The 25,272-nt window shown below is 36.5% G+C and overlaps 1 protein-coding gene across 2 annotated transcripts in view; it reads left to right on the top strand.

Annotated features, from left to right (window-relative positions):
• The window catches only part of GULP1 (GULP, engulfment adaptor PTB domain containing 1), a 71,254-nt gene extending 47,484 nt beyond the window's left edge, over window positions 1–23,770 (top strand). Inside the window, exons 7-9 of one of the 2 annotated variants that reach the window (XM_010583221.1) lie at window positions 9,305–9,443; window positions 15,737–15,831; window positions 23,699–23,770. In XM_010583221.1, the coding sequence (XP_010581523.1) occupies window positions 9,305–9,443; window positions 15,737–15,831; window positions 23,699–23,770 (306 nt within the window). Of the gene's footprint in view, window positions 1–6,249; window positions 6,730–9,304; window positions 9,444–15,736; window positions 15,832–23,698 lie in introns of those variants that run through there. The other variant, XM_010583222.1, reaches the window with a different exon arrangement.
• The last annotated feature ends 1,502 nt before the right edge of the window (window positions 23,771–25,272 follow it).

Raw genomic sequence — 25,272 nt, 5'->3', positions numbered from 1 at the left:
GAAAGACATTGAGGTGCTGGAGCGTATTCAGAGAAGGGCAACCAAGTTGGTGAGGGGCCTGGAGCACAAGACTTATTATGAGGAGCGGCTGAGGGAACTGGGGCTGTTTAGTCTGGAGAAGAGGAGGCTGAGGGGAGACCTTATCGCTCTCTACAACTACCTGAAGGGGGGTTGTAGTGAGGTGGGTGCTGGTCTCTTCTGTCAGGTGGCTGGAGATAGGATGAGAGGAAATGGCCTCAAGCTGTGGCAAGGGAGATTTAGATTGGATATTAGGAAAAATTTCTTTACTGAAAGGGTTGTCAGACATTAGAATTAAGCTGCCGAGGGAAGTGGTTGAGTCACCATCGCTGGAGGTATTCAAAAAGCATGTAGATGGGGTACTCCATAACATGGTTTAGTGGGCATGGATAATGGTTGGACTCGATGGTCTCAAAGGTCTTTTCCAACCTAAATGATTCTATGAGTCTATGAATTGTAAGCTGAAGCTTCATTTTCAGCACAGAATTAAAAATATTTTGGATGATTGGTTAATTTCACATATGAGAGAATATTTTTCCATCTGAAACACCAGTTACTAATTGTTTTAATTAAATTCTTTTTTAGGCAGTAATAATGAATTGGAGTATTAGGGGGTTTGTTGAGAGCCCTCAATTGCTCTATTTAAGAAAAATCTACTCACATTAAAATTGAAAATAATAATAATAAAACTAATTAGGGATGACTTTTCTCTCTCCAGTTCATAAGTAGTGCAAGTTATAGGCTTGTTTGGGAAATACAAAGGGAAATCTAATATAAAACTGCCTTCCTGATTCTTCTTGCTTATATTGCAGATTTTTAGCAGCCCACGTAAGGGTTTATTTGAGGACTCATTTTAAAATACTGGCAGACTGAGATGGGTGTAAACGATATCCATGAATAGTGCAATTACATACCGTTTACATTTTTGCAATGTGTAAGTGGGTGCACAGCATTGACAGCAGTAGGCTTCTGCTTTTGAAGGATACATTTGCTGTCAAAATTATCGTGTTGCTTGGTTATTAGTATCACTATCAAAATTTTTCTGTGGCTGTTCTAAATCTAGCCATATGGCCAAATCAACATCAATCTAATTTAGGTGCTTTTTCTATCAGTTCGTAAACTGTATGGGAAAGATAAAATTTCTTTCTGAACCTATAAAAGAAGCCATTAAAAGCAATGAGATCATACTTGGAAATGAAAAAAAGAAAACTAGGTTGTATAATCAATTACTTTTGCATAAAATATATTGTGAAAGTGGAACATCAAATTACCAATCTTCTGCGCACTTTTTCTCTCAGGATATTGTAACTATTTAAATTTGTTCAGCACATTCAGTAAATACTAAACTGGCTAGTCATTTTTTCTATTTTGGGTCGATGTTTTTAAGTACGCTAGTCTTGCTAAAAGTTTAAAAAGTTAGTCCCTAAAATGTCTATATTTGCCAATGCAGAAGTGTTATGCAATAGAAACTGTCACTTTTTTCCATTTCCTGAATGGATTTGTCAAGGACATACTATACCAAACTAGGAGTTTCCTTAGAGTAGTTTGCCTTTATAGCTGCACTTACATGTGCTGTGGGAAATGTTGGCATGGGATGTTTCTTTTGTCTCTCGCTCCCTTGCATGTACAGCTAAAGTTTCCATTACTTTTATATCTGTGCTGTTTACTTTTCATCTGTTTTAGTGGCTTGGCAATACATTAGTCACTGGTCTTTTTTGCATTTGGTCTTGATTTTATGAGGACAATCTGATTTTCATTCTGTTGTTTGCTTATGATGACATTGCTCAAGTTTGTATCACAATAAGACTTTGGATGCTACTGCTATGTATAAATCCAACCTCCAAAGATCAGTGCATCCCTGGGAATGATATTTCACATGATGTCTGTTTTTGCTATTTATATTGCTAGTGTAACCTAAAGCAGCCTGGGTTAGCTGTACACACAGCCTTTGTGGGTTAGCAGTTAGATACAGTTAGCACCCTCAGTTTTTATAGTGGACTGAACAGTAAACCATTGTAGTCCACTGAGGAACCTCTGTTAAGATAAGAGATTTTTAATCTGTTGGGGCTTGGCTGAAGTTTATCAGGCATGCCTTAAAGGTTTTTCTCTTTGAGCAACATGTTTAAGGCAGAGAAGGAAACTGTGACGACTGCATGACTATGAGGTTAGATAGAAGAAAACAGAAATATTCAGGAAAATAACTTAAAAGAGAAGATGATGAAATATGAGGGAAGCAGAATTGAAAGGCAGCAGGAAAAGGTATTGGGAGAAACAGGCCCAAAAGGAACAGTGTTCTTCCATTGACCGTAAGTATTGTCAAAGTAGCAGCACGTAATAAGTATTCCTATCATGGCAGTGTTGCAAAAACCCACCATTTTTAAATGGAGCGTTAAAGATACTGATTGATTAGACCTTTTTTTAAAGATCTTTAATTGTGACCTAGAAGCATAGGCCACCTGCACTTACTACTCTCATTAAAAAGCTTTAACACATCATGAGAAAACCCCAGGATAGACATTGGAACTGTATGCATATTTCAGAAAACAGTTTTGGAATATGTTTAGCTATATCACTTAATTCATGTTTCCATTAAGACTGCCAAGTGGGAAAATGCACATTTTTTTTATTCGCCTATCTTCTGCTTTTTCAATTTTATAATACCCTGTATTCAGTTAAGTGAGCACTTCTTCATGAGGGTTTAAGATTCTATTATGTTTGTGATGTTAAAAAAATAAATTTGAAATTGCGTATGTCAGATTTCATGTTAATGAAAAAGTACTAAATGAATCGAAGATGTAGCAGTTAATTAATGAAACTGCTAATGCTTATACAGTATTTTATGAATTAGTAAATTAATATATCCTTAGTAGTCCCAAATCTCAGGTAGCTTGTAATCAGTGGTTTTGTAAACTAACTGCATAATTTCCACTTCAGGTCACTCACAGTTCCCTATGACATTCACTGCAGTCATCCACTGTGACTGTCATGTATATTACCAACTCGAACGTTCTAAGGAAGAAAAACATTTTCTTATTCATTAATACACTTACGTGATTCCTATGGGGCTATGACACAGAGATTGCAATCAATGTCTTGAGACACCTAGTAAAAACAAACAATTTTGAAAAGATTTCTTGATTAACAAAAACTCAATCATGCTACATTTTCCAGTATGATGCAGCCAAACAGCGCATCTTCAGCATCATGCTAAGTAGAATGAGGCAAAAATAAATCTTTTGACAGGCACATAATAACATCTAATGATACTGGAGACCAAGTCCACTGAACTAGCATGTTAATTTCATTAAGAATGATTTCATGTTGTTTTCTTGCATTGATGAAATGGGGCCGGAATTGGAAAGTAATATATCAACCTGACCAATACTACATGTTCGGTGTTCCGCAGTGGGAAGCTCAGACAAAATACAATTGCCACATATAATGGCAATTTAATATATTTTTACTATATTTTCTTCCTTTATGATTTGGTGTAAGAGTATTAAGTTTCAGAAGTTATACCCTTTTTAGGTTGTATTCTTTACAGTAAGGGTCTGTTCCTTTCTCCTCCTGCATTTTCTGAATCTGGTGATATTTCCTACATTTTAAAAGCCTTCTGTGCAATCCTTATCTTTGTGACCTTCCAATTATTATTTTCCATTGTTGAATACACTTACCTGCTGTACCTGTCCTGTCTGTGGGCTGCTTGAATATGTAAGGCTGTAAGCAGCCTCACAGGTCTTTCTGGGTCATGGGATGCAACACGTGGAACAGCGCTCACAGCACAGGTCACAGCGCCCACTGGTGGGCTTCTGTACTGCCCTGCAAATGAGGAATTACTAGTGAAAATTCATTATTGACAAGACATGTTCCCAAAACTGTCATGTAAAGCTTGACACCTTATATGGTGTGAAATGTCCTAAGATTATTGCTTTTCAGGTAAATAGGAAGAAATATGACTGCTCAATGTTCAGGGCTTGAATGATACAAATAGTGTATATTCTGGTTTTGTATTGAAACCTTTCATTGCCTGGATTTGATATGTGTTCATCATCCTTATAGTTTTGCTGCTTTAAATCCTATATGCCTGTGGCTGGTTTCTGTATGATTTTTCATGTTATATACATGCTTGCTTATGGAAACTACTCATCCTTCACTGTTTTGCATTTCAGGGAAATATTTTGCTTCCTTAATTTGACTGTTTGTATTTAGTATCTTCCAGTGTTTACTATTATGAGATCTATTTTTTCCATATAAATGTATAGCGGCAGGTATTATGTGGTAGTAATTACAAGGTAGCATTGCAAGTCTTCCACCTGTAGTCTAGTGATGATCTTGAAATAATAAGCAAAATTTTATGTCTTGTCATTTTTTGCTTTCATTTTTATTGATTACCATTCCAAACCCTCTGTTTCACAATTCCAGCTTGGAAACGGATGAATTCTTTACAATTGCAAACAACTTTTTTTTTTTTTTTTCTTATGAATTGCAAATTTTTAATTGAGAGTTTTGTGGTGTTTGTTGGTGTTCTCATAAGTATGGCATTTTTACTACATTTGGATACCTGTACCCTTAACCTGGCTCATCTGTAAAGAAAGTGAAGAAAGGAGCTAAGACTCAGTTTAAAAGGATTTGAAATGTTCTGTTTTCTACATAACTCTGAAAAAAAGATTTAAAATCACTGATTAAATCCTGCTCTATTGGGGTTACGCAAACTTCTAATGAAATAATCCTGTCATATTGATTGTGTAACACTGTGTGAAAAGAGTAAAAGCAAACTTCAAAATTTTTGCTGTGCCTATCTCCCACTGCTTCAGCCTGGGCAAGTCGGAGGATTTTTTTAGGCAAGACGCCTACAGCACAGACCCAATTCCTGCCTTCTCAGTGTATAAACTCCTGGCTCTAGCCAAGAAGAACTGTCTGTACAAGAGTTCAATCCCTTCTGTTAAGATTTAGAGGTGAATCTTTCCTCTGAAGCTTTAATTGTCCAAAGCTGTTTTCTTCAGATTTTGAGGTAGGAATTACAACTTGGCCCCAACAGAAACATTGGTTGGGCATGTTTCTTAAATATTTAAAGACATTTCCTTTTTGCTTTTCTTTCCAGGATCAGTCCTAAAGGCTCTTTGTTTCTAATTTCACCTAGAGAAGATCCATTTCTTTTGAAACCTTTCAGGATTGCAGATATTTCCAATTTCGGCAAAAAATAAAGGGATTTTGGTTTTTATCAAAGCACACAAAGCCCTCAGCTTCGCTCTCGATACACAGTGACTCTTGCTGGAATATACAGTTAAATATTTCCCAGTCATATGAGGCTGCTAGCTTCAGATCCTTGTCTGCCTAATTCAGACCAGAACCTTGCAGTTACCACTTTGTCATCTTGGGTGAACGCTCCTACCATCTGTATTCTGCTGTGGATTTTACTAATTTGTCTCTCTTCAAAGCTGTTCTGTGGATTTGTTAAGAGATCAGAGAATCTTACAATCCTCAACTTTTTTATTTTCCCAGCAGCAAAGGTTTACTCTGACCTGCATCCTGTGCTGCTGTTGTAGGGACATGAGGATTCCTTTGCTTTGCAATAACGAGTCTCAGCTTTTGAGATACCTACTGAAAATACCAAGTTCGATTAGTTATTTATCCACACAGAAAAGATGGCAGAAGGGTATTATTGTCCATAAATACTTAGGTGCTCAAATTCTATAGACAGGGAAATGAAACAAAGTCTAGTATTAATGTAAACATTAAAATTTGTACACCGAGACCTTGTACTCTAAGAAGATTTTAGTTAAATAATTAAATGTTCTTTAAATATTGGTGGGATGTAAATGGTAGATGTTTCCTTGTTCGGGGAAAGAAAATTCTGTCCTGTGCTTTAACCACCAGAGTAACTCTTCTCCCCAGATATGTGCTTACCTGCTAATTTACATGTGCAGATATGAGATATTGGTGATATGTTGGTGGATTTAGACATTTGTCAGTACATCTGACACACTCACTTTTGGAAAGACGCCTGTCTTCATTTTACTTGGTGTATTTGTGAAGGAGCAAGTCATCTTCATTCCACTTAATACTAGGTTATCTCTTCCTGTGGTATATTTTTAGATTTTGGGTTACAATACTTTCAAGTTCTGTATCTTGTAACTATAGCACTGAACAACAAGTTGCTGACAATTCTTTCCCTGACGTTACCACGTTCGGTTCCTCAGAGTGTTTCCTCTTTCTCTGATTCCTTTTCAGCTGCTGCACATAAAGTGTGATAATGATGAACATATGTTTCAAAGACCCTCTACTTTTTTCTGGTGTAACAGTGAGGATTCACCTCCTTGTTTAGATATCTCTTCCATTACGCTTACTCCTAGGAGTTCTCCTGACTCTAGACTACCATCTGGATTGTTAATACCACCACCTTCAAAAAGTGGTCTTCCAAAGCCAACCAGTGAATACAGCTGCCCAAGACCTCGTGTAATCCTGCTGTGCAAAAGCTTTTTCAGTTTTTTTGGCTTTCCTTGTTCTCTGTTGTGATTAACTTGTATTAAAAATGTGCATTTTGTACAGCGGTTAAAGGACAGAGCAGATGTGTCTCACATTCTCTAGGGATGCTCTTAAAATATGGAATTTGTGAAGATTTACTTCTACATAGATTTTTCTCTCCCACCCCCAAAACATAAGTTCTTATTTTCCCAACATGTTTAAATTAGTCCATTAATTAATTACCTCTGTGCTATTATTAAGAATAGTTATGCAAAACAAACAATACTTAAGGTCCAACTTCAAGGGCTTTCCCCCCATGAATTAATAGAAAAGCAATCAGCCATTAAATACATTTTAGCATTCTTTATAAAAACTCTGTGCAAAATGAAGGTTGAAAATTATTCTCACATATGAAATGAGCATATTGCCTGCTTTTTCATAGCAATATGCTTATACTCTCAACTTCTCTTCCATTTGCAAGTAACATTTGGCTGTATTTGGCAAACATCCTGGCTTTCTGCATGTGTTCACGAAATAAAAATGCTTCTTGTGCTCATGTATTCAAAATATACATTTCTTAAAATAACTAAATTATAGTTTTACTTAAACTATCTTTATCAGTAGTATCAAAATGGCCAGTAACTTCAACAAAACAGCATATAGACAGGAAATGACAGTGTAAAGTTTGGGTTTGCTTTTTTTGCCTAAAAGACTCATTTAAGACTAAACATAAATACTGTTTGTTTATTTATCTAGCTTCTAGGTAGCCATAAACACTTAGCAAATAAGGAGAATCTGCATCAGCATTTACTGTCTCCAAGGCATTCTAGGATTATCCATCAACGTTGATGGGAAATGTAGGTTAATACATGGCATACGCTTAATGCATTAAACTTGATCCTACCTTCCTGATGCAGACAAAAACCTATCGACAATCAGAGGGAGTTTTGTTTGTATGAGGAAAGGGATATGAGATTCATTATATGTTTACTTTGGGTCAAGCACATCCATTGCCCTGCTTTGAGTGGGAGCAGATGACATCCAGTGATCTCCCTGACTTAAATTATACTGGTTCTCTTGAGTATGCACAAAGGTGCCAGGAGGTTAATACAAGGTCCGTGAACATAGTAATAAGAGCCTATTGTGTCTAAACACTGCACTGAAATGTCTTCACAACAGATGATCTTTGAAATTGCAATGCTAACTCATGTTGAGGACAGTAAGAGTTCTGTATGTGTAAAAATTTTAAAAATTAGTTATTTTGTGAAGTTAATTCAGCTGTGGTCTTACCAGGGAATAACATGACTGAGAGAATATTTTGTTTAAACATAACCAAAAAAAAAAGGCAGCATGTTAAATATGGATTTTTTTTTTTCTTGGTATACTTCAGTATACCTAGGTACAAATATCCCAGGGTTTTTGAGATATTGAACAGTTCTAGATCTCACTTAATCCAAATTTAAAATACAAATTCAAAACTTCTAAGAAATAGGAAACGTAGGATTTCAGAGTCTAGTTTTCTCTTTAAGCAGTGTATTCACTGGAAGACTGTGGATCAATATCCTTTCCTTCTCAGCAGCCACTGCAGCCTGCAGAGGGAAACACAGGTAGTTCAGGGCTACCTATAGACATGGCTTAGAAATCTGTGGCGTGTGCCGTCAGAGGGCAGCTTTGGTTGCTGCAGCAGAGGCACTAAAGAAAGTAGCATTCCAAAATAAGATTTAGGTCCATGCAATTCATGGACCAGGAGTGCTAAAGACCACCTGCTTGCCAGGTTGTTGTATTAATGTATTCTGAAGAAAAGGATCCATGTGACTAATTTAACTTGTGCTTAAAAAATTTTCATGAGCATATATTGGTCAAATTGAATCTTACTTAAAAGTAGCAGCCTTTCCCTGTGCCTGGCTGTATAGTCTTTCTAATACACAGAATGTAGGGGGGGTTGTATTGTCTAAGTCATAACATTAACATGCAAACTAGTTTTGCATATATATTCTGCCTTTGGCTTGTCAACCTCAGTTTTCATCTATTTCATCATCTGTCTTTAATGTTCAGTTTATTCTGACTTGACTGTGCCTCATTTGTGTCCGTGAAGTAGTCGACTGATGGCAGGAGGAATGAATCACTCAAAAATAAATATGGCTGTAGAACCATGGTAATTGTTGGGTTTGGGATTTCATTGCTTATCCAGTATTTTTTTGAAAACTTCCAAATTCCTGGGCCTTACTAATGAAAACTCTTCTGTTTCATATTCAAGGATGAGAGGTTTATGTTGGATATTAATATTCAGTGTATTGCATGTCTAGGTTGTTTCTTATGAAAAAACGCATTTGAAGCTTTGAATGCACCAGGTTTTTTAGGTTGTCAAATAAGTGATCATGTAAGGAAGGAACTAGTAACCAAGAAATACTGGGATTGTATCTTTTAATTTTAGCTACTTGTTCTGCGCACTCCAGAGCATAGCATATTGTTGTTGCAGTATTACCTTAAATGGGTCTTTTGAACATCTGTATTCATACATCTGCAATAGAGAACTGCTTGTCACCAGCTTTTTCAGGTTTAACTGTGATACGTTTCTGGCTGTACCGGGTGGACTGAAAATGGAAAAGTTACAATGCTGCTTAGGTATTGGAGAGTTTTAGCATGTCTCAGACTCTGAACTGCAAATGCCATTTGCTTGGTGTCAGGAGCTGTTTTTTGCATGCTGATGGTTATTTTTAACTTTTTTGAATATGTGGCTCTTACCTGCATGCTGAAGAATTCAGTATTGTGATCTTTATCATGTGAAATATTGCCCTAATGTTTATTGTCCTTATTGTAGGCAGGCAGTGTGACACCTAAATCACCCTCTACTGACATCTTTGATATGGTTCCCTTTTCTCCCATATCCCCTCAGTCATCAACACCTACTCGCAATGGTACACAGCCTCCTCCAGTACCCAGTAGATCTACAGAGATCAGTAAGTTTTGTAACAACTGACCTAGTTTTTGCTTACATTATATCTTTTTTTAATAAAGCATCTTTAACGATTTACGTACATTTTGCATGAAAAGCCAAATACAGTTTTTGTAAATCACATTCAATAATGCCATTTAATTTCACCATCTTCCCAAAGTCATTGATGTTGTGCCAAGTTACATTATAAATGAATTTATTTACTTGCTTGAAACTATTAAATAAACAGTTTGAAGGAGTTTGGTTGGGGATTTTAACTTGGCTTTTCTTTTACAGTATCTTTTTTGTACTTCCTTCAAGAAATACTTTTACTTCTGTTAGTTCTTTCCTTGTCAAGCCACAGTTGTAGCATCTAAAGCCTACATTTCTGGGGAAGACAGCAGGTGGAGTAAGTATGGTGATGATATGCAGAACAGAGAGCTGAAGAAATTCCTCAAGATGTAGACTGTCTTGGAATGCTTTTTTTAGTACTACTTTTTATATCATCTACAGCTTTATTTTTCAGTTATAGTTGATGAACCTTTCCAGATCTGTGAACCACTCCTAAAAGATCTTCAAAAGATGATTAACAATAGCAATTTTATTTTCCAAAGGCTTGAAAGCAGCTGGGGTGAAGTTCATGGCTTCACTGGAAATCTTTTAGGAGACCACAAAGTATTTTTAAGAGCTTTGGAAATCCCTTGGGGGAGAGGGGAGTGGAGCATACACAAGCAATGGTAGAGGTTGTAGAAATATCAGTCTGTGCGTAGTATCTTCTATTTCTGATGTCTATTTTAGTATGGATAAGGAACATTAATGTTATTGCCTGCCACCATGTAAAACCACATTTGAAGAGTTTCTGCCTGTTTTGGGGAATGCTGCTAGTATGTAGAATTTTCAGGTATGAATGAGAGCTGTGCACAATTATAAAAATGCATTGTCAGTGAATGTCTTCCCCGATACCATATCCTGCGCACCTTTCGGTTCCATTGCTCAGAATGACTGTCACCCTCTAAAGAGAAAGTAGATGTCGAGGCTATTGATTCAATAAAAAAAAAAATCTGTTCTTTTTTAGAGAAGATTTTTAATTAATTTAGATGAATTTCTATGGGTTTCTCAAAGAGTATATTAACAGAATTTAAAACTATTCTATTAGGAATAGTTAATATTAACTATTATTAAATACCTTTAAGGAATATTAGAATATTCTAATAGAATATTAGAACTGTTATATTAAGAGAATTTTTATGGCTTTGTAAAGAACAATAAAAAAATATTTCAAAGACACCCCCTCCAAGAACTCATTTTGTTTTTTCAAATTTTTTCTTCTGAAACTACAGACAATGCCATAAAGTTGATCTCAATGTGAATATCCAGCTTCAAAAATAATAACTTGATTGAATTATAAGAAGAGATGGGGTTTTTTAGCTACTGTCCCACTTTGGTTCCGTTGAAAGTGTGGCTAGAAATCTTGTAGCAGTCAGCACTCAATGCTGAGTGGTCTTGAGAATTCCAGCTATGTAAGTTTCATAGTTGTTTAATCAGTGGGTTTTGTAATATAGAAAATACTATGAATAAGTTGCTTATTCGGTGATATGTACTGTTGAAAATAGTTGTTTCTTCTGCACTTCATTCATTTGCATTAAATTAAGGTGATGTAGTTCAGAGACGTGGCAGTCAGTGTCTGTTAATTCTCTGTGCCATGCTTCAGAGAGAGATTACAGAAGTATCTCATAGTCTTTATACTTTTGATCCCTCCTCTTTCAGTGTACGTCATGGTACTTTAAATGTTGAAAATTGTTGCATTCATCAGCTATTAACACATTTTGGTGTATTTCAAAAGTGTAATTTGAAACAGAAGAGGAATATTATATAATCAGACAAGGACTTACTGTCTATAGATGAGAAAGTTCAGATCCCGTAAGAACCTCATTCAAGCTGTGTAATGTTACATTACTATAATAATGTACAATAATATGTTGTTTTATATGATGTTATTACTGCCAGTACAAGCAAGCTGGTATTTCTCTCTCTAATACAAGTCAGATAGGTGGCAACCAAGAGGAGCCGATGCTTGGAGTCTCCCATTTCCTGAGGGAAATCTTTTCATGTTCTTATCTCTACTTTCTTTGTCACTGCACTTGAGTGTTTTTTACCCATCCCTTTTGATGAACTTACAGGGTGATTTTGTTGGATTTTATAATTTTTATAACTTTCACCTTTATCACGTTCAGTAGTAAACAAGGAGAAAGATAAGGGTGCACCATCTATTTGCTACTGTCAACCTCAGTTGCTTCATTTGTCTCAGGTTCATCTGCCTGTTACCTAGGGATGGCACTTGTGCTGCTCAAGCAAAATTTGCTTTTAAAAGCCAAAGTTCATCTTACTCATCAACTGGCCAGTTTGACAAATTACCCAAGAATAACACCGCACAGGAAAGACAGGTCTCATTTGCAGGAAACTGGTAACAATACCAAGCACTTTGGATCCTTCTAAGACCAAGAGCTTCACAGATGGTAATTAGCACCAGGATGACAGTTCAGCTTTTCATAAAGAGAAGTGCCTAGAGTTAGAGTTTTGCTTGCCAGCTCTCCTTAGGGTAGTTTCCCCAGCAAAAATTGGGGGGTTGTAAATTATACCTTTTGCATTGACTAGTTCACAGCATGTAGTTCAAGAAACCCAGCATTCTAACACTAGAAGAGTGCAACACTGACCTTTTCTCGGTAAGGCAGTTATCTCCAAAGCATTTAAGCTTTAAAAAAGGGAGAAGATTCTTGAAATTTTGAGTTCTTTCTCAGCAGTATACCAATATGGTTTCTCAGTAAATGTCTGCTCACTACTGGGTCTATCAGTGATAGCAAATAGATTGGTTTTACCTATTTTAAAGGAGACAATTCCATGATTTTTGGACAGGAAGTTGTAGATTGGACAAGTATGCGGTGTCTCTTTAGGTAATACTTGCAAAGAAGTGATTCTTTCAAAAACAAAAGCCCTTTCCAGAATTGTATTTCTACTCAAAATCTTGCTGAGAAATAATTCTTTTAACACTATGTTTGCAGTAACCAGCTTGCAGGCTAAACATAAACATTGCAGCCCAGTATAGTGATAGCTTTGAACAATTGACCAATGCATAGTAAGCACAACCAAAAATGCAGTGTTAAAGACCATGCTGCTGCTTCCTTGTGGGGTAAAGGATTGCAAACGTTCTCGTAAGTTATCTTAAAGGACAGCATTAACTTATTAATTTTAATTAATTAAAGGAGTAATTAATTTATGTGTTTCCTGTTGGCACAGCCTTATTGTTATATCTTAGAAAAGACCTGGAGAGGAACAGTCTTCATCAAATTGTTCAACGTTTACTTAAATGCCTCTTGAACAATCCAAGGTCACAACTGGCAGATGTAGAAATCTGCTCTGAGATGCTATCTTTCCAGAGATATTTAAGAGTATGTTGTCAGAATAATGGTGGAACCATTTTTTTTTATGCTGTAATAATTCCAAAAGAAAAAAAAAATGGAGCAGCCTGCAGCTAAGGGAAAGGCTTCCTGGACTTCACTACCTCAGCTTATTCCAAGTACTTTCTTGGGTCCTTGTCTTCAGTGTGATTAATTTTTGTTTGTCATCACAGCTGCTCCAGGACATCTGGGGAAAGCATATATCAGCATAAGTCTGTGCCTGGATGATAGCTAAGGTAAAGAAGATTAGGATGCAAAATGCAGCAGAAAAGCCAAATAACACACTCTCATATAACACAGGAATTTTAAATGCAGAAAAGCAGTTGTACTATGGACTTTTTCAGCTGGTTTACTGAAATGGTTAGGAAGTTATAATAGATATAGTTCCCAAAATAATTATTTTTCATAGAAACTTAGCTAGGAAATACTTCTCTATTTTGAATTTGATTCCGTACAGGGTTTATTAGCTCTGTCACTTGGAATAAGTTACACTCTGGTTAATTTTAAAGTCTGCCTTGATTAACAATATAAATGAAGTAATCCTTCACCTGAAGGCAGGTGACATTAAAGGAGCTAAAGCTTCTGCCATTCTCCTGCTAATGAGTTCAGAAGTGCTGTCATTAATAAAAGACCAATAATAAGGCATGAATGAGATAATATCCATAATAGTGTACAAAATACTTGCTTTCAAAAATAATAAGTCATATTTCAGTACTAAGAAATGCAAGAGTTGTGTTCTTTACCTTTTTTTTCTAAATACATTCCTTGAATGTTTGCTAAGCCTTGGTGTTGAAATTGGCTGCTTTTAGCTGTCCGACCACACAGAAAACTGTCAGCTCCTTTTAAGGGTAAAAAGAACCTGAGTGGGGAGAAAAAGAAAAAAAATGGACTTACATAATGAACAAACTTACAAAGAGCAAAAAGCATAATCACTTTTTGCCCAGTCAAGGTTAGATGGAAAGTCAAAGCTCCTACACATCTGAAGGTTACTTGATAGGAGCATCGGAGCATGTAAGGACACTGGTTATACTGGAGCAGACCCATTTTGGCTGTGAAAGAGGCAAGGGATGAGGTAGATCCTAATTTTTACATTAGATTATCCTAGCTAAAGTCTCTTTCGCATGCAGGTGGTCTGCCTCTGCCAGGAAAGACTAGATTTTTTTTTGGCTCAAGTGGGCTTTTGGAATAATGCGCTCTGATCTGGGCCATCTCCGGGTCCCATGTGACAGTTTGTAGCTGTTTAGCCACAGTTTTTGAAATATGTAATTAATCGAGTTCCTGCTTGTTTCTGTACTTTATTATGGGAGTGAATGCTAGTAGCTGCTAATTATTTAAAATGCCTGTTGTGCAGCCTGATAACACCTAATTGATCCCATGGGTCAAAACCCGTGGAGACTGATATGCGTAATAAATGTTGAAGAGCCTATACAAGTACAGGTCTAAAATTCTGACTCCAGGGATGCCAAAATAAAGACATCTGTTTAGCTATATGCCTGTGCTTCAGCACTGATAACATGACTGGTAACACTGCAACATGGATTTTGTGTCAAGTAGTCAGTTGTCAGCTTCCATATCTTGGATGTTACGGGTAATATTTTGTGCTTAACCAGAAAACTAGCTAGTCATTTGAAAGATACTAATGGCCTCTTTTACTCTCATGCTTTTAAGTTAACATTGTTTTAAGGTTGGTAGTATGCTTACCAGGTTTCTTGCTGGACAACCATGAAAGTTAGGACATAGGATATGGTTTTAATTTTATCTCCACTGATGACAAGACAGTATTAACTTGGTTCTGTAAATTTTGCAATCAATGTGGTTGGGTTAGCAAAATGATTTTCTTACTGCTTTAGTTCAACCCAGTGTGGGATAGAAAAAGACTGTATAGATGACACCGTTATACGTAGAGGAAAAAAAAAATCCTGCTACTGAGAAGGAAAAAAACCCCAAACCCCAGAAAACCCAACCCAAAATATTTGGGCTGTCAGTTGTGAAGAACTAGCATTACACTGTTCTAATAACAACAACAAAAAGAAGTCTCTTGGAGGTGTTTCTTCTTGTCCAGACAAAAAAGAAACAAACAAACAAACAAAACCTGTGACCACTAGAAAGCATACTACAGTTAAGAAAAAGTGAGAAACAGTATTGCATCTGAAGAGAGAAATTTGCAATCATTCTATTTATGGATCCAGATTTAGTGGAATTTTAGGGTAAGTGACCTGTCATGGTCCTATGCTTTTTTCATTCTTTCTTTCTTGACTTGATCTTATCCAAGATTTTAAAATTCTGACAATTAGTTTTAGTTACTACCAGCTGTTCATTGAGGAACTCTATCAAATGAAGGCCTTACCTTCCACGAGTAAGAGTAGTTGCTTGTCCTTACCAAGATGTCTTTAACCTGATGGTGAGAATTGGCAGGCAGGGGATATGAAGTCTAATTTGTTTGCAAGAATATGTTTCTGACATAATGTTAAGATGACATTTGACAACTGATGTCCAGTTGTTCCCTCACTTATGAAACTCCTACACATTAATTCCAGAGTGCACTTCAGTAGGAGATGCCCTCTTCAAATTGCAATTTTTTCTCATCAGATCCCTAAAATTCCTCTAGAAGGGACAAGCATTAATGACAGCTAAATAGAGGCTTAAACAGAAGTTCATGGTGTTCTTGGAGAAATACTTGAGTATTAAACTTTGGAAAACTAATCAAGACCTGGCTTTCAAATTGTAAAAGTTGGGGTTATTCAGTTGCATATCTGGAGGCGCTATTATTCAGCTTGTAAGGAGATGTAAGCTGACTTTTTCAAAGTGCTATTGTTGTAGCCCATACCTTTTCTCTTGGTGACTCACTTTTCTGTTGTTCCAGAGAGAGACCTTTTTGGAGCAGAACCTTTTGACCCTTTTAGCTGTGGAGCAGGAGATTTCCCTCCAGACATTCAGTCCAAACTAGATGAGATGCAGGTAACTACTGAGTTATCAATTATGCAGTTTTCTATGGCTTTATGACTATTCTTGTAATACATGTTTACAGTATTCTGAAAACGTATTCCAGACTGCACTCGCAAATATACAGAAAAACCCCTATTTCTGACTATTCCTTTTGCAAGTATATCTCAAGGTCTTTGAGTTGGAGTTTGAATTTGACTGAAGATCCTTACATGGTATTAATATGGACACCTGCACTAATTTAGGGTTTCTCAGCAGTGTAATCAAAATGAATACTGCTACTCCTGCCTGGGAAGGGACTGAGAGAGCTGAAAGAGAGAGCGGAAGTGAGAGCCCTACAGATACACTGATCTTGTTAGTCCTCAGTTCCAGCAATCACCGCCATCCCAGTATACCTTCATTTTTCCCTCAGGACCATCAGTCTGGTTTTTCATAGCATTGGCATAGGCAAAGTATGTGCTTAGGGGGCCATGGCAATTTTCTGCTGCTTTTAAAAATAGTTGTGTTTGACTATGGCACTCTTGGACAATTAAACTATTGAGAATTGATTCAAGAATTCTAAACTGATGTGTTTTTATCAGAAGACGTTTGTCGATTCTGAAACACTCAACAGTATCTGTTCAGTTATTGACCCAATTTTGAGGCAATTCTAGGAGAACGCCTTCAAGTTTTGGAATAAATCACTGTCTTCAGTCAGACTTTCCAGACTGCTTATCTGTTTCCAGCTTGCTTATCTGTTTGTTTTTTCAGCAGCCTGCCAGCAAAATGGAAGGCTGGAAATACTGGGAACTTGAATTTCTAGGATCCTCAGCAGAAAGTGTTCCCAGGGTTTCCAGCCCTTTTATATCTCAAGCACCCACAAAGTCCAGGAGAGCTAGCTCTCAGCCTCCTGCAGTTCCTCTCTTCTGCCTGAAGAGCAGCAGAAACATTTCAAAGTGGCTGAAATAAGATTTAAATAACATTTAATTTTCCTGAGTAAAATTTTTATTTCCTGTTCATTGTGAAACTTTATTTTCTATGTCAGTTTAGGATGGTGCCACAGGCAAATGCCACTCACTGTGAAGAAATTTAGATTCTTGCTCACTTGTACTCTGGCCCATATGATTTCAGATAGCAGCTAAAAGCCAAAACTGGCTTCTTTGCAATTCCAGTAAAAATGCTTGTGTTTTGTGAATGCTATAATGCTATTACCAAGCCCCTTGGCACAAAAAAACAAATCTTTTAGCATCTCCCATTGACATATATCAATGTTTCCGTTGTCTGTAGCCCATTTTAGGAAAAAGTATGCTGTAGCATCTGTGGCTACTAGGAGGAATCCTGTGAAAATATCTAACTGTCACACACTAAGAGTTGTTATTACAGGTAATGTTTTGACAAAATTTTTAGCTGTTAGCATGTAAGGCTGCAGAGTGCTATCACCTCATAAAACGTAAGTGAATGGAACAGTAGAAATCTTTATCAAATATTTTTGAAGTCTCAAAATGAAAAACTCATATAATTGTTTGTACTTTCTTGACCTAAAAAAGCAGACAAACAACCAATAACAAAACCCCCAAAGGTCATGGCATTACTATGTGCTGTTGCAAAGAATATTCCATTGGTCGGGTATTGCCCCCTGCACATACAGGTTGTATTTTTTCCAAATTTTCTGTATGCTTTATAAACTGATCTCACAAGTAGAGAGTCTAGCATATCAGTCTTAGCATACCCTGATATTTCCACTGAAAATTAATTAGTGGGTCTTTATGTAGGCTCAAAACTTATTCGTGTATAATCCAGTTGAGAACAAGTGTAAAGCTGACAGAATGTGAAAAAAAAATAGTATTCTAACTTTGGCCAAAGCAAAAGCTATGTGCAGTTATTTTACTAGGTGGTTGGTGCAAAATACAGATTGAAACATGTTTTCCCTAATCTCTCTTTTATTTTCTTGTGCTTTCCTGGGTGCCTAGCGTCAGCGATGGTTGGTATATCATATTTTAATAACGGTATTTAAAGCATTTACAATTGAAGTGTGCATGTGTTCATGTCTGGTTTTTTTATTTTTATGTATGTGTGTATACATATATATATATAAACTTTTAAGATTTATATTTTATATATACAACTCTAAGTCAGGGCTATTTTAATTTTTAGGGGCCTACAATTTTGAAGGTAGGGACAGCTGATTTTAGTTATCTTTCTTCTGTCTTACCAGCTGCTAATACTAAGCCTTCATTTTCATTGCTGTTTGTTTTCCATGTGTACTAGTTTTCATTATCAGATTGTCATTAGTGAAATGGTTTAAGCAAAACCTTTGATACATAGATTTTTGTGTCAGTACAATCACATTTATGAATGCGTTTTTATTTGGAAGTAATCATTTAAAAACTTGCAATGAGCAGAACATAGCTGTGCTAAAAGTAAACGTTTGTTAGATACACAGCCTATAAGGAGGGAGGGTGAAATGGATGCTACAAAAGGTAAAAGCACAGAACATATAATGTGCTCTGGGAAATCCAACATTAAGAAACATGAAAGAAAAATGTAGGCTTCTTTCCTTCTCTGGAATGCAAATTGAAGGAATCTGTTATCTTCACATTATGAAAGTACAGCCTCAGTTTCAGTAAATATGTATTCCATTAAATATACAAAGGTAGGTTGTTTGCAAACACATCTAATAGTTCAGAATACAAACTTAATCTGAGAGGGTATTAAATACAGCTTCTCCTACACTCAGAGTGGCAAGCTGCCTCAGTGACAGCCTGGTTGGACCAACTCAGTCTAGACTCTCTGCTCCTATTTCTTGCATAGAGCTGTGTCAGATGCCTCGGCAAACATGCCCTAGTCTGCAGAAAAGCTGTCACAGCGTATGCATGGGTTCGAAGGTGATGCATAAGCAAAGTGGGAGAGAAAAGCACAGCACAGCAGAAGAGGCGTTGGAGAATAAACTCTGAAGTAGTGGGTGTCTTTCCTTTGCATCCGATATTCTGAACCTAATGAGATCAGATAAAGTTCCCTGACCTCCAGGGGAACACTTTTATGTTTACACTTTAGTGAGGATCCAACTTTCACACTTAAACTCTTTCCATTCCATTTCTCAGTCCAATCTCTGTTGATCTCTTTGGAGAGCTCGTAACTCAAACATGTGCTGAGATGTGACTTTTACAGCTCAGGCCTCTCTCTGATGACTATCCAACCTCCTGTTTCCCCCCACCCTTATGCTGAAACATATTTTCATCTTCTCTATTTTGACTGTATCTGGACATTAATAACACGAATCTGTCTATTTTCCCAGAAATCTTGCAGTGAGGGGAAGTTTCCCTGGATCATGAATCGTACCAGCAACAGCTGCTATAATTTATTAAAATCTCAGGGTAGTTAATATCATAAAGCTTCCAGGAGCTGCAAGCCATTCTCCCTGCGTGCTCTGATGCAGTCAGTAGGCTTGTCGTCTTTCCATCTGAAATAAGTTAACACTCAGCCCTCTAAATTACCTTCTCAGAAACCTGTAAATTTATCATTGGTTCATTGGGTTTGTGCTGACTTAAGCTCATTGAGTGAAGTTAGCGTGAAGTGATAAGTGAGTTAACCTCAGAGCCATAAGGTTGACTTTAGCAAATTTATCTTCTGATAAAATGGAAGTTCTTTGTCTTTCACTATTTACTGTTTTAAACCAGAATAGCTCATGTCTTACTATGTAGACGCAAAAAAAGTGGGAGTTTTGGAAGAGGGGTTGTTTTCGGGTTACCTTTTCTAGTGAAAACAAGGTTTGTTCCTCTCTTTAAGTGACCAATCATCCTTTAGTACAATACCATTATTTTTCTGGGTAACTAAGATGTTCAGTCCTTGTGTTAAATCGCCTCCAAAGTAAAATAGTTACATGACGCTGTCATCATGGGGATATGAACACAGAAAGAAGGCACAATATAGATGCACACTTCATAGCCCTTCCTGTTCCCACTTTTGTCCAGTACCAGACCTTGGCCTTTTTCTGTATTCTCTGTAGATCAGCGGATTTGAGAGATTTTCTGACCACATGAGGAGCTACTGTTTCCTGACCCTGTAAAGTACAGGAAGCCATAGCACACATGTTTTTTAATGAACAGGTAGTGTGTTATGCTAGGAACACATGTTATTAGAAGCTGAAATGTCTGAATTTCACAAGGCAAAATATTTTAAACTATGTGTATTAATATTAATGATGCATTTTTTATGTATATGGTATGCAATGTGTACGAAGTGCTGACTATGTATGTCATTTTTAAAGAAAAAATATTCTGCCTAACACATTAATCAAGTTTATTAGAAAAAAGATAAATCATAATCTATAATCTGCTTGGTCATTCCAACTGACTTCATTATTATTACAGCTGCGAATGCTGGGTTTTGGTGTGGAGAGTTGGAAGTGGCATAGATTCAAGTAAGAGCCATAAGACTTGAGAGATGTATGCAGTTCAGGTGTATATATAAACTGTATTCCTGAAAGTGGACGTAAAGCTTACGGTGTTCTGCATTGCTGTGAGAACTACAGCATAGGATACTTTATTATCTGCATTAATAACAGTTCAGCTGTGTTTGGACGTAAAGAAGAATCTTTTTTAAAACCTTGTCTTCCCACAGCTTGCTTGCTTACAGCTGATTGGAATTTTTTTTAATTATATCCTATATTTGCCAAAGTATAGTTTTGGAGATTCCAAAAATTATTTAAGAATTTGGAGTTACTGTGCAAAACTTGAGGGATTAGGAATGGAGATGGCTGTGGGAGATCTGAAGTCCATGCTTTCTGGCAATTTGATTGCAATCACTTTGCCAAAGAGTCTGCTGGATTGAGGGTGTTCTGATTTTTTTTCTTTTGAGGGCTGCGCTTAATTTAATGGGAATATCAGTTGAGACAATACAGCTTGCTTTGATTTATACTCTTACACACTTCTTGTCCTCCACTTAAATATTCGTGAAGAAAAAAAATCTGGATTTTACATTCTTTTAAAATCTGAAGAATGCCCAGATGGCTGTCTAGATTGCCTTGATGTCTTCTTTATGTTGTTGGGCTTTTTTGACCCTGTGGTTGGCATGAAAGTTTAAGCCTACTAGTAACTGTAGTATCTGACACTTGACAACAGTGGGTTTTGTGTGATTTAACAGGTGAACATTGAAATGTCACGTTCCTGTTATAGACAGCTATGTGCATGAGCCATTTTAAAGTATGCATGTGTTAACACTGTGGTTCCTGGCACTGTAGTAGGAGGTTTTACTTCCTTACCAGTTTTGCCTGTAATAGAAGCCAGGCTCTCAGGTATGCAACTGATAACAGCACCTGGCAACCACATCACTATTTTCTTTTAGAACAAACAATAGTTCATTATGGTAATAAAGTTAAAAGGCTTTTTAAAGAATTATGATACATATAGTGCAGCAATCTCTTAATGGATTAACATTGGTCACATTGCAAATACGTGAAAATGTGATTGTTTTAAATGGAAAATATCACAGCTTAAAAGAGGAGGAGGACTAGATGGGGGGGAAAGAGGTCTGGAGTGAAGTTGCAGAAGGAAGGGTCAAGAAGACCACTGTTCTTCAAGAAAGTAGTAGAAATAGTTCAAAGTAAAGTCATAGCAAACACAAGCTAAGTGACAAAATATCAGTTTGTATGGACTAAAACAAAAATTAAAAAACCCCACACAATCAACATAATAGCAGTGAGATATGTGCGCTTCCAAAATGCATCATCTGATTTGCTCTTAGCTAGCCAGAAAAAGGGCACTGAAAGTGCAGCTACATAAGACACCAGCAAAGGGTGCTTAAATGTATAGAAGAAAGACAAGAGCATGCAGGACGTGAATGGGATGCGTGTTTGGTGAAAGGGCTCTCTGGACTGCTAAGCATGAAGCTGGTTGTCCTTGTTAAACCAGTTGCTGCAGCTGTTCTACTATTGCAGCTCTATCAAGCATCCTCAGGTTGAAGCACAAACAGTCCCTTTTACAACCTCAAAACTGGAAGCAGCCTTGAAATACTTTAGAAGATTAGCATTTCAGACATGTAACTGTGGGGTTTACAATTTAACAGGCTAGACTGTAGGGCTAATTCTCTGAATTCTCCTTCTGTGTAAGCAGTCCTCCTTTGACTGCAGTTACATCAATTAATAGCATCCTTTGGGTAAGTGAACAAAGTCTGTTTATAACAAGATGTGTTTGACTTGGAACTTCAGATACTGTTTGCTTGAAATATCTTTTGCATTGAATGCTCTTCCTGATAGCCCTTTGAAAAATACGGGGGGGGTGGGAGGGAGTTAAATACACCAGTGAGCTTTGGCAGCACTATGTCACCCAGGTAAGGCAAACTGGGTAGCGCTGTTGGAGAAGGTTTACACCACAGTGCTGCTACTGGCTATCATGGTATGGATCTGCCTTTAGAAAAATTCAAATTTTGCTTGGAAAATCTCAGATCACTTAGTCACTATTGCCAGGAAGTTTATTCTATTTCTCAGCATTACTCTTCTAATGGCAGTAGCTGGTGGCGTTATTAAAAACTCATATGTTTTTAAAATTCTAGCCTGTGGTTTAAATCTGTTTGAAATTAAGCTTGTTTGACTTAGGTTTTATCTTTTAAAACCAGAAGGTATGCTCTTGAGGTACTGCTGCGCATTATGAGAAAAGGCTTGAGTTTATGCTTAAGCCCAATACAGATTGCTTTACAAAAAGATTTATTTTGTTTACAAGATGTTTGCTTCATGAAAGCACATATTATTGATTTCATAGGATATGATCAACATTCTCTAAGTGATCTGTATGTTAAGACAACACGGAACTGAACATTGTGACAGCTGCCACTGGACTTGACGTTCTCATGGCATTTCTATTCAGAGCCCTTGTTTCCAATTGCTTATAGCTTTATAGTACTTTCACCTAACAGACTGAAATTTTCTTGACTCAAAGGTGGCTTTTCTCTTGAAGGACAAGCCACAATTAGTCAGCTTCTTTTAAAGCAAAAAAAGAAATGGAAACAAGAGCACTTTCCCTGTATTAAAAATGCTGTTGTTATTTTAGAACTGGTGCAAGCTAAGTACTTTTTGTAAACCAAATGCAGGTACTTGTAGAATTAATTTCTTTTCAATAGAGGGGGTGGTAGCACCTAGCTTATAATCATTTTTGTGTTTCCACTAATCAAACTAATGTGAGTAAACAAAGGAATTTTGGTCCAAACTTTTAAAGAAATTCTTTGCACTTTCTAAAGACCATTGTATTTTATTTCACTGAGTTACATGCCTTTGAAATACACAGTTTGTTCATTTGCAATAGAGCAAGTATGATTTTATTTGCCTTTTTAGTGAAGCTCAGATGGCAGTAGGCTGTAAAGCATACACCTGTCAATTGAACTGCATAGGGACCGATTCAGAACAAACCTCCGAGATGTGGTTGAGTACTATACTTTTTGTTGTACTGCTTCTAAGATACAGGATCACTGAATGTAGGAGACACTGGGTATTAGTTACAATGTCCGTGACTTACCTGAATCTTTAAAGTGTAAATATAATAAACTCTTTGCTCATATAGCCCTAATCTTTCCTACTTATAAATCATGTTGAATTTTACTAGGGAATAACATGGTGCAAGTCAAGCTTGTTTGGTTTTCTGTCAACCTATGTATATGAATAGTCAATATTTTTATTCTACAATATTTTCTTCATTTTATATACATACTGTATTTCTTTTGTTGTACAAGATACATCCTTTTATAAGTTAACCACTAAGACTTAGTAAAAACCAGCTGACCAAATAATGTGTCTGAAGTATCCTTATGGTTTATCTGCCTAAAGATAAGCTCAGATTTAGATCGGTATAGAAAGCGAGCTTAATCCTCCAGAAACCACTTTCCTTTTTATTAACTATGTCTTGTTTCATTGCAGGAGGGGTTCAAAATGGGATTAACCCTTGAAGGCACAGTATTTTGTCTTGACCCACTAGACAGCAGGTGCTGATGCCAAGAAACTAAATGTGAAATTCCTACGCAGTGGGGTTTTTTTTCTTTCTGAACATGTATTCACAAATATTCATGTGCCAAAAATTGCTTTTTTCAACATGTAAACTCTTACGAGGTTTGCTTCTATAAAAATCCAACTTAGTGCCAGTCTTTCCCTGTACAAATGTAAAAAGTTGTATTTGTTTATGAAATATGAGTTAAATTACACTGTTGTGTTTTTCTCTCACATTTTGGCCCAAGTTTACTACACTTTATGACTATTAACCTGGAGAAGTTCTTCAGAAAGCTCACACATACCTCTCAGTTTGCAGATGTGCAAGCATGATTTTTACATAATACTTTACCTGGCAGCATTTTGAAATTATGCTTTTAAGCCATTATTTAATATTCAAGCAGTAAAATATCTAGTACAGAAAGTTCAAATTGCAGTGAAAAAGCAGCAAATACTAACCATTAATGTATGCTTAAAAGGTAAATCTGGATGCCATGTAATTAATTTCCATTACTGTGTATGGTTACTATGCTGTATATATCTTGTTATTAGTTTATAAAATCTGGAAGATTTTTAGGTCCTTAATTCATGTTTTAGAAACTAACAAATTGTTAGTGTGCTAATTAGCATTTAATGAGCATAGAAGAACTGCTGAATTGCAGAATGAACAAATTAACTGCCCTTTGTTTTGATATTTTACAGCTGAACTGTAAAGTATGTAATTTGGAATTCATTACATGATAACCATAACTTAAAAAGAAGATTATGGTCTTGCATTTGCTTAGGAGTTTACGCAACTTTGTGTATAAGCAGGCACTCTGTTTACTGGCCTCAATTCTGTAAATTACATTCGAGACCTGAGTGTTTATAGTCAGGCTCTGTTGAGTATTTTTTTCACTGTTTGCTTTAATGTTATATGTCTTACTATAATTTCGAAGCTTGCTGCAAGAATTCAATATATGTTAGTAAGTCCTTCACACCCACTGGTTGTTTATGTTACAGAAATAACTGCACACCAAAATTTTCAGCTGCTAGTGAGTTGAATGCCAACCTGTCTGTGCATAGTCTACATTAATCTTTAGCATAAGCAATAAAATTCCATCCTAAACCTATCTTAGAAAAATTACTATTATTAGTGTTTTGATGCCCAAACTCCACCTTAAATCAATTCAAAAACTTTAAAAACTCTAATATTTTCCCCTCAAAACGTACAGAGGTGGAAAAAAACAAAATTTCAGAATTTTTTTTTTTTATATTTTCTTTCCTTTTTCATGACAGCTTTTTGTGATACTTATGGTTTGTCCTTAACGGTTATAATTTACACCAAAAGTGCATTTTGCAAATTTGTTATCACATGCATATCTTGATGCCTTGTTCAACAAAGTACTTCTGCATATACCTTTGAAGTCCACTGAAATGAATGGGGTTATTCCTTTGCTGAATTTGACATATGCTCAGGTACCTTGCTGAATGGGGACCTTAATGTCCTACATTACATTAGTCTTCCT

This window comes from Haliaeetus leucocephalus, unplaced genomic scaffold (assembly GCF_000737465.1).
Source record: "Haliaeetus leucocephalus isolate CR32 unplaced genomic scaffold, Haliaeetus_leucocephalus-4.0 Scaffold880, whole genome shotgun sequence".
NCBI classification, from domain to species: Eukaryota; Metazoa; Chordata; class Aves; order Accipitriformes; family Accipitridae; genus Haliaeetus; species Haliaeetus leucocephalus.
The sequence above is the reverse complement of the archived record's forward strand: the minus strand, read 5'-3'. Positions and strand labels throughout refer to the sequence as shown.